We start from the raw sequence: 10,595 nt of genomic DNA on the forward strand, positions 1-10,595 counted from the left end.
GCAGGAATTGGCATTTTCTTCTTTTCAAAGCAAGATAAACTTTTGTTTTCTCAAAACTGAATTCCTAGTCTCTCTTCACTTCTTGTGGAAAATAGTGCCAAAGGACCATTAAATTCTGTTAGGTATTTGAGCAGTCTCTTACCTTCAGCACAAATAAAACATGCTCAAGCATATGGACATTTTCTGGCTTAATTCCATCTTCATGCATTTCACAGGCATGTTTTGTTAAGCATATACTCAATTTTACTGGTGTTTATAAGAAAATGGAACAGCCAACAGACTGCTGGCAGAATTGCTCATGCTCTTGAGAAATAAAGGTCCTTATTTAGACACCTAACTTTGGAGACCTTTAATACCATTACTTAACAGTCTAATTACATGAAAGTTCTTCCTCAAAAGAGCTTTCAATATGTTGCAGATAAAGCCAACAGCCAGGTCGAACTTCTATTCTGCAAACATCAGCAGAAAAATCTACTTACCTGTAGGAAGAACTGGTAATGGTTTTCCCTCCAGTTTATCCAAATCTGTAGTAAATAATGGGATCCTGGGATCGTCATATGCAACCACCTCCCTTTATAATATACACAAACATGTGAAATAATTCATTATTTTGAATAAAATATGTTTATAGTTTTGTATAAACCTATGTATGTGTTATACTACTTATTGTTCCAATCTGGCAGTTACAACTGAAAGGCCCACATGTACATCCCATGGGTCAACTGAATGGTTCTTAAGTCATCCCACACATACTCTCCACTGGGAATTCAAGTGTAATTTCCCTTATCCTCCTACTTACCAACTGACATTCTGAGGTCGAATGATAATCTTTCTGTAGGCTCCAGAAAGTGAATAATCTCTGATCTTATGCCTCATGTTGTTGATATCAAGATTGTCAGCTACTAGCATTTCCTTGTAGGCCTCACCAACTGCAAGAGAGGAAAATATTTAATAGAAGTGAGCCCAGCGTGGAAAACTGAATCAGCCCTTTTTCCAGGATCTTTCCTTCCCTTATATTTAGTAGCTTTTCAGCCTAGATGGGATAAATGTTACAGAGAGGTTTAAAATTAATTATTGCAAACGTTATTACCTACAACAGTGGCTTCTACAACCTGATTAATAGAGGTGGTAACTAAAAATTAATTCTAGAAAAGCAAAATTTAACCTGACAGCAAAATCTACAAAGTATATTTAGTATTTTGACATTTCATTGACATCTCATGCATGCTTTGCCATAATCCAAACTTCACAAGACTTATTTCTGGTATATGGAGGAAAAAAAAAAAATGACACGGGCCAGACTATCCATTGCTCTGTGTGAAAAATCAGCAGAGTGGAAGGAGTTAGGAAATTAGCCAGTAGGGACCTTTAAGTACACTGCCAACAGAAGGAGTAAGGCTATTAGTCTTGTATCCTTAAGGGCATGTGATGCACAACAGGAGGGGGGGCAGGGAAGGCCTTGGAAATACAAGAATATACTGCAACTAAGATGCTGCCCAGTGGCTTTGATTTGCAGTGCAATTGCCAGCATTACTTCATGCACTTCAGAATTTTAGACAGAGATAATTTAGGCTTACTGTGGGCAAATCCCAGTATAAATATATTGAATGTAGAAACTTGCAGCTTTCCTTTCCAGTCTTTAACTCACTGTGGTTCAGTGCCACACCTAATCACAAAAAGACCTTTACTTTCCAAGTGTTTCAGAGATGGGTGATAAATGGTATCCTAGCTCTGGGTCTTACTTCTGACAGACAAAGTCTCGAGAGACTTGACTGGTCTTCTAAGGACAACCAAGTACAAGAGAAGTTCACCCAAACACTGAGGAAAACAAGCACACATACTGGGAGACCGATCTGGCTAGGCAGGAGACTCATGGTTCTGCTCACATGTGAGGACACACACAGTAGGTGAAAGCTAGGGCCAGCTACAGAAAGAAATACATAAACATTTTCCATACATGTGGGGATGGTGTTAGGAAAGCTAAAGCACAGTTAAGAGTCAAAATCAGCAACAGAACATGTCCTGTGAGGAGAGTCTGAAAGAAATGGGCTTATTTAGCTTATAGAAGAATTAAAGGAGAATTTAAGAGACTATTTGTTCTTGAAAGTTTCAGATGTGACAGGATAGAGCCCTGAGCAAGCTGGCCTGGATAAAGCACTGACCTTGCTTTGAACAAAAGGTTGAACCAGGTGGCCTCCTGAGGTCCAAAATTATTCTATAACTCTATCCCTTAATAATAGCATCATGTTCCACGCAGATAATTTTAGATCACTGAACCTATTCCTTTAAAAACTATTTAGATCCAGTACACTTTATATACAGGACATGAAAGACTTTGTTTTTGTTTTGGGGGCTTGTTTGTTGTGTGTTGTTTTTTTTTTTGTTTTTGTTGTTTTTTTTAAAAAAAACATTCCTATTGGTTATCATTTAATTAATCAGAATTGGTTCTTTTTCCTATCTTCAAGTCTTGCCTGGCTTACAAATGCTGGAAGTCTTCTTTGTTTTCTCCTTTAAAAATAAAATGCATACATGTTTCAATTAATATCTCACCATTTTTTCCTCTTGTGCTAAGATAAATAATTTTGCCTCAGTAAACATTTCTTTCTTCGGAAAAGCTACTAGCTAATAACAAATATGAAACAGTTTTATGTTAAATGAAACAAGGTACAGTGTAGATTATTATCACCACAACAGGAGAGGCTAACACGGTATTATCAGAGGTCTGAATTAGTGCTTTTTTCAATGGTCATCAAGGTTGCATAGATAACAATTTTTGTTTTAAGAACAGTCTTAAAGCTGACTTAATATTGGTACTTACTCTGAAAATTTAATTCAGACTTACTTTTATGCTTTGGATAAATAACATCAAATCCAGGCAGTGGCATCACTACATCATGGATAGTGTAGTTATCAACTTCTCCTTCTTCAATATGAACAGCTGTGGCTACAATCAGGACAGAAAAATGAGACGTTAGCAGTGTGGGTAGCTGTGACAGTTACCAACAGCTAAATTTAAAATTAACCATTTGATCAAAACAAGCTTTCTTTGAGATGGATAAATACTGTGTTTTATTCCCACTTAATAAACAGTATTTCCAAGACAAGTACCAGCCTTCAAGGCTGTCACAGTTACCAGCAGAATCACAGCCTGGCTTCCCCTGACTTTCAGTGCTAAATAAATAAGGACTGCAAGATGAACAGTCCCCTAACCAGGCATCAGGCATACATGAAGGAGAAATTAATATTCTCACTCATTCTGGAAATGCCAGAGTAAATCCAAGTGAATAAAGTTTTAACTGAACGGAGTCTCTGCTTTACAAGATACTAATGTAAACAAAAACTTTGGTGGTTCAAACATTCTCAACATCTTTCTATAGTCCTCCATAGCTCAACTAGGCTTAAGTTAATTCTTGAGAGCCATCAGTCCTTCATAGTCTTTCTTCCCTATCCAGCTATTTGAAAAAACCAAGCAAACCAACAGCTTATGGGAGTGTAATACCTAACTTCCAACTCTGTGAAAATTTGACTAAAACAGACCAATGAACTTGGAAATCACTGGACATGATGGATGAGAGGGAAACGAAAACGTGGTATCATATCAACAGATGTGTGCCTCGTTTTGCTAGGACACTGAACTACAGAGCAACACCAGCTTTTTGTTTGTCTGATTTTACCTCCTTTAAGTGTGAGATCTCCTGGTACAGCTCGAAGCCCATATTCTTCTATTCTCTTGCTCACCATATTATTCCACACATAACTCTGGTAGCTATGAATATACATTAAACGATTATTCCTTGGTATCTAGAAGTAAAAAAAAGTAAAACATTAGAAAGATTTTTTTTTTTTTCCTCTTGATCATAACCAAAAAGACACATATTTGAAATGTTATCTTTTCCAGCAACAAGATTAACACTATTACTTGGTATATAAATCTAATTTTTTGTTCATTATTTGGGAAATGGATATGTGAAGAAATAATGCTTTTATGCATTTGAAATCTGCACAAAAAAACTCCCATGCTTGAATTTAAAAAAAAGCTTTTTTAATTATTATTTTTTTTAATTCAGCAGTTCAAACATACAGAGCTATTATAAAACATTGAATTCATACTCAAGCTCCTGATATCTTTAGAAAACTGCAGATGTGAAAGCACAGTGTTATTCTAATTATCTTCTTCACAGACAATTATTACTATTCCTCAGCTCCTACAATGGGCCCAGTAGTTTGTAGTGATGAGGTATTTTCTCCAAGTACCTGATCTTGATTACAATACTTGAAAATGACAGAGAATCCACCACCTGTAAGCCAAGCCAGTTCATTAGCACACGATCAGTTTGGTTTATACTTCTAAAGTGACAGAAAAATGCTGATACTGAACTTTTGCACAATTCTCAGATCTGTATTACACACGGTTACTAACTATAACTGTATTGCTTCCAACATACCAGAGAGAATGTTGTATAAATTGGAAATGCACAGATTAATTACAGATGTTGCCAGTTACCACGCAGTAGCACTTAGAGCAAAAAGATGAGATAAATGCAAATATTTTACACTTAACCTTCTAGTCATGAAGCATCAATGAGTCTATCTCAAATTCAGCCAGATACCATCAAAAGAGCGTTTATTCAAGTAAATACCCCAGACCACTTTTACACTCACTATGCCAAATGCAGAGATTATGTTCTTCATTCCATACTTTAAGAGTCCACGTAGCAGCTGTCCTTCCACGCACCTTTTTACAGGTAGTTTCTTGAGGGCTGCTGCTGGATCTTTAGTCTTTGCCCACTCTTCTCTGCATTTTACTAAGTATCCCTTTTCAGCTAGAATGAGGATGTAAAATAAAAATATTTTAACAACACACCAAAAAACATTAATCTCACCTTTGGTTACACCAGTAGAAAAAATAAAATTTCAGTCATGGTAGATTAACAGAATCACAGAATATTTGCGGTCGGAAAGCTTCATATGAAGTCTGAGACTCTGTGTTTAAGTATTCAGGTCCCTTTTCACCCCCACAGCAAGAAACTGCACCGCAAGGAAAGGGAAGCAAAAAGGCAGGTAGAGCCTGATGATTGCTTCTCCATTGCTAAACTGGCTGAAGTCTAACATGTGCAAAGCTGTCCTCACAAATGGCCTTTTGAATTAAAAGAATCAAAACCTAAAAGTCTTTCCTGAACATAAAATTCTTGGAGGAGGACAGGCAGAAACACTTAATGTATCATTTTTCAGTCCTTACCTCCTGGTCGTGGTTTTAGTATCAAATCCATTACTTCATTCCAGTTGTTCTGTAGAATAGCTCTAAGGTTTAAGCAGAAAAGTGTATTAAGAACTAATTAAATATATTTTAAGGAAATTTAGCCAACTTACACAAATAAAACATATTAGTGTTTAGATTTATGCAATATTAAAGGTAGTGGTATTATGCAAGATGACTGCTGAAGCAAGTTCAGAAACAAGTTCCTTCTTGAATCTAAAATTAAAACTGGCACATGCAACATGCTAGGAAAAGGTTCCCCAAAATACATCATAAATTACACAAGGATTAAATAAAAACAAAAGGATTAAAACAGCACACACCTGCCAATTTGATATGTAGGAACAGCTGTGGTTCCAAATCTTTGCATTCCATAGTAATTAATAAATCCAATTTCCCTGAGAGAGTGCATTGCTTGCTCTATCTGGTCATCAGTTCCGGTTATGTTTCTAGCATGAATGAAGAAAGTTAGACAGATTAAGGATTTATACTATTTCGTAATCCCCATAATATTAAAGCTTAATGTCAATATTGCTTGCACCTATCAAATTCAGCAGACTCCTGCCAATAGGATTTCTTTTTCAGAACAGAAGATGCACTGATACCTCTTAACTATTTACAGAGGAAAAAATTTCTAACAGAATTGTCTAAATATAAACATATTACCTGAGAACAACAGTGAAATGGTTCCCTTGCAGTTCTCCTAATTTCAGTGGATGGTTCTTGTAACTGAAATTTCCTAATTTGAAGTTCATCAAACATTTATTCAAATGAGCAAGTCTTTGTGCTGTGATTCTAGGAAGAAACAGACAACAGTGACCAACCTATGTTCAGGTAAGATGGTAATTAAATAAATATAGAAAAGCTGGCACTTCAAAACAAAAAGCAGTGATTCCAGCTTCCACAATTTTCTGTTGCTGCCTTTCCAAAGTATTTTAATGAAGTAACTAAAAGAAAAGAACAGGTAATTCTTAAGGCTCCTCATACAAAAGGAAATGTATACTGCAACAAAGACTGTTAGTACTCTTTTTCCACATCTGTGTTACAGTATGAACTAAAAAAGAAAAAAGGATGTTGCAATAGTGATGTATTCTCTACCCCACAAGCTGAACTCTGCTTTATTCTAGTAACTACAACACGAATACTCCAGTTTGCACAGTTGTAAACACTGAATTAATTAGCTACTGGGTAAGCTTAGTGAAGATGAAGGAATATGAAACCTGTTGCTGGTATCTCTTGTTTTGTCGCTAGTATTTTGGAAGCATTTTATTTAGTCTTATGTGGGGGGAGAAGACGGGCCCTTCTCCACACATACCCTGCTCCTTGCATCTCTGAGCTGCTCTTTGACACTTTCACTAAAATTTATGCCAGGATAAACAAGTTTATCAACTCGCATGGCTAGTGTATTCAACTCAGAGTGGGCTGATGTACAGCAATGCCTTCAGTCCTGCTATGCAGGAGAGTTGGGTACTGTGGCACTACTGAACAGACACCACAGATCAGTACACTCCTCCCAGTCAACGCTTACCACACAATGAAGCTCTTGGGCTCAACATTAAAGATGATCACGTTAAAAGAAAAGGGAACAGCACATGAGATGGCTACACCACAAGTTTAAGGGTCATCACTTTGCAAACCTGCCTTGCAGTAACAAGAATCTGGGGCTTCTCAGGATTTATAAATCAATTCCTTTTACATGTGCAACCATATCCACATGCAAACTACTGGGAGGAAAAATATTAACAATTAAGTAGTGAATGCCCTCCTTTTAATGAAGATTTGATTAAATTTCTGGCTCTCAAGCTTTGGAATTCCTCAATTGCAGAGCACAGTTTTCCAGGATTCATAAATAGTAGTCCAGGCAGAATAATCCACCTAGCTAATGACTTCGAGGCATCCATAATTCTCAGTTATGGATGTAATACTAACTTCAAGTGCCCAGAAACCATATAATTATCTTGGAATATGACAAGATAAATTTTATTTTGTCTTAGTAGGTGACTTCTGGGAGTAGGTTAAGGCAAGAAAAAATTGTTATCATTTTTTGCCCCTTCTGGCTACTGAAAGATGAGCAAAAGCAGTGGTTAGACTTCTCTGGAGCTGTTTGGAGAGTTCAGTGAGAAAGAAAATAGGATTCCAGGTAGATGAAAGGGGAAACAAAAGTCAAGAAGGAAATGGGACATAATTTTCACCATGCCATTCTGTTTCTCTGCCGTTGCAAGGGACCCATGCAGTGCACCACTGACTGAAAATACTAGCAATCACCAGGGAACAGAAAAGGATTATAGTATCTTCATGAACACACATGCATTACTAAGTGGAGACCTGACTCCACCATTTGTGCCACATCCATACTGAGTCTTTAAGGTATTTAAGGAGATATTCAGGCAACCACAGTAGAAGTGCAAATACTCCAGGATACTTCGACTTACCTAAGGACAGCGATCTCCTGAACTGTTATAGCCCTTTTATCTTTAGTTCCCATGTAGGAAAATATGTTTGGCTTCACTCTTAAAAGCAAAAGTAACAGATGTTATGTATATTAAAACAGCCACAGATCAAACATAAATAAGAGCATAATTACCTAGAATTACTAATCTTCTATATTAAAAATAGAAAATATACATGTATTTCCCAGAATTAGGCTACAATTTTACATGTGTGGCGTTTTCTGATCTCATCTAGGAGCACATAAAACACAAGGAAACTTCTCTGTTTTAATTATAAGTAGATAGGATGACTTTTTTCACAACTGTGCTTTCAGAGTATGTGCTTTGAAGCACTTTGAATACATCCACTGAAAGCAGAAATGCACAGACATGACTCCTCCCACTAAAGAAATAAAAATCATCTCCGTTTCTTCCTTAAACTTCAATAACATATCTGCTTGAATACCACGCATGCACATCAGGTGCATAGATATGAGAATTTAAAATTTCATCCCTATTTTTTCCTTCAGAGGATAATTTCATTTCCTTTCCACTTTGTACTTTGCAGTCTGTCACAGAGGGAATATTTCCAGGTATTCCAGCTATTAGCACCAGGAGGTAGCAGGATTGCCATTACACATTTTCCCACCAAGCTATCTATGCTCCTACCATTCTGTTCTCAAATATTAGCAGTATACCAATTAGAGTCTAGATGACAAACATTTATTTTTGGATAGGAAGTGTGAAGGAAAAACGAGGGGGGAAGTGGGGAGGTTTCCCTATGAGTAGATCACTGAACTGACCCAATTTTAAAATAGTCCTTCCTCTGCACTTCACTGTGTTCACATCATGCCTTTGGCAATCTTTTTGTTGCTGCACTTGATGGGATGAAAGGAATTAAAACCAAGTTGCCATGGAGAAATTTATACATGGAACACCAGTTTATCAACTGTAACTGCTTAGAAACTGATCAGCATATTATCTCAGCAATATCTGATATGTTCATAACATACTTGCATTTATTCAGACACTGGGGAAAAAACAGGCTTTTAATTCAGGTTACACACACTGAGGCTTCGAGCTGCCAAGCCTCTCTCAAATCAGCCAACTTCAATTCTGGACCTTTTCCAACAGAGTAGTAAGGCACAGTTAAATTTCTTAGGATCATTTTGTGCCAGTCTCACCTTCTTCCAAAACTCACAAGTTTCACATTTGATTTTTTTAAATATTTTTTTTTAAGCACTGACTACAAATTAGGCCACTGTTATCACTTGTGTTGCTCTTATGTAATTCCGAAGCATAATATTTCCAGTAACATGAAACATACTGGGGAAGGACTGCATGCTAGCCAGGTTGGCAGAAACAACAGACTTACCTTAAAAACTTGGATAGGACATTAATGGCATCCATAGTATCCTTGTTCTCCTTGTACAGTACAAAGTGGCAGTAGTTTCCCCTAGATTTTGGCCAAGAGTGTTTTCTTGGATCTTTAAAAACAAAATATTAAAATTTGTAAAGTGTCATCGTTTTAAAATCCAGTATTTTTGCCACTGCAACTATATTTATAACAAATATGCAAGAATAAATTTCTCCTGATTTTCATCTGCTTTGTGCCAAAAAAAAAAAAAAAAAAAAAAAAAGGTGAATTACTGACAGAAAAATCTGCAAATCACATGGAAAAACACCTTCTCCCCTTCCACTGGGCTGTAAACTGTCACCTAGAAAATGTTGAATGGTGACAGTTCCTTTGTCATGAAATCATCTAAAAAAACACTTGTGTCATTTCACAGAATCACAGAATCCTAGGGGTTGGAAGGGACCTCAAAAGATCATCTAGTCCACCCCCCCTGCCAGAGCAGGGTCACCCAGAGCACATCACACAGAAACATGTCCAGGCAGGTTTTGAATGTCTCCAGTGAAGGAGACTCCACAACCTCTCTGGGCAGCCTGTTCCAGGGCTCTGTCATTCTCACAGTAAAGCAGTTTTTGTTTTGTTTATGTGGAACTTCCCATGTTCCAGTTTGCACCCACTGCCCCTTGTCCTATCCCTGGACATCACTGCAAAAAGCCTGGCTCCATCCTCCTGACACTCCCCCTTCACATATTTGTAAACACTAATGAGGCCACCCCTCAGTCTCCTCTTCTCCAAGGTAAAGAGACCCAGCTCCCTCAGCCTTTCCTCATAAGGGAGATGTTCCACTACCTTTTTAACTTCCACATTGCCCAATGAAATTTCTCAGAAACATTATAATTACACTGACTTCCAGCAATAAAAGCCACTTCACATTTCATCTAGTGGCTTCTACAATTAATGGAGGAGGACCACTGGAGCCCTGGTTTGTGGGAAGACCACAATTACCATTTATACTACTAACATACTTCTTATATCCGTAGGAGTTTTTCTGTGTGTCATGCAAAAGCATGGGTCATATTTCTACAGAAGCCTAAAAAAAGTATACTCACAAAAAATTACTTGGAGGTTTTTTTTTTAAAGTGATACTGGAGAGAAACCTGGCACAACAGAGACATTAACAGATAATTCAAGTCAGATACTGTGCCTTGTTTAGAGCACGCCAGAAGGAGAGAGAACTTCAGCTCCTGCAGACAAAAAAACTGATTTGCAATTCTGTAAAATTATTTGGGAGGGAATAAAACTGTCAATGTATCTGTCAAGCTTTTGTTGCACATAAAATCCTACAAAGAGAAACCTTTCCTTCTACGATCATCCAGTCTTGACGGCATTACTGGGAAGGGGGACTGATGCTACACAGGTTTATCAACCAATTCTGAAGTGCTTTGTTTATCATTTCTTTGTTTTATAAAAATAAAACTAAGGATTTTTTTTTATTTTATTTTATTTTTAAATGAGAAGTTTCTTATTCTCTTAGTAGCCACCAAACAGACATTCC

General features: G+C 37.1%; 1 protein-coding gene across 1 annotated transcript in view; it reads right to left on the reverse strand.

The window, feature by feature from the left end:
* Positions 1 to 10,595, reverse strand: part of PUS7 (pseudouridylate synthase 7 (putative)) — a 20,051-nt gene that overhangs the window by 1,006 nt on the left and 8,450 nt on the right. Inside the window, exons 5-14 of the mRNA XM_010003845.1 lie at positions 9,062 to 9,173; positions 7,690 to 7,767; positions 5,924 to 6,052; positions 5,581 to 5,706; positions 5,240 to 5,301; positions 4,663 to 4,823; positions 3,675 to 3,801; positions 2,843 to 2,944; positions 800 to 929; positions 480 to 571 (exon numbers count right to left, since the gene is read on the reverse strand). Coding sequence (XP_010002147.1) covers positions 480 to 571; positions 800 to 929; positions 2,843 to 2,944; positions 3,675 to 3,801; positions 4,663 to 4,823; positions 5,240 to 5,301; positions 5,581 to 5,706; positions 5,924 to 6,052; positions 7,690 to 7,767; positions 9,062 to 9,173 — 1,119 coding nt within the window. The remainder of the gene's footprint in view (positions 1 to 479; positions 572 to 799; positions 930 to 2,842; positions 2,945 to 3,674; positions 3,802 to 4,662; positions 4,824 to 5,239; positions 5,302 to 5,580; positions 5,707 to 5,923; positions 6,053 to 7,689; positions 7,768 to 9,061; positions 9,174 to 10,595) is intronic.

Source organism: Chaetura pelagica, unplaced genomic scaffold (assembly GCF_000747805.2).
Source record: "Chaetura pelagica isolate M959 unplaced genomic scaffold, ChaPel_1.0 scaffold1048, whole genome shotgun sequence".
NCBI lineage: Eukaryota > Metazoa > Chordata > Aves > Apodiformes > Apodidae > Chaetura > Chaetura pelagica.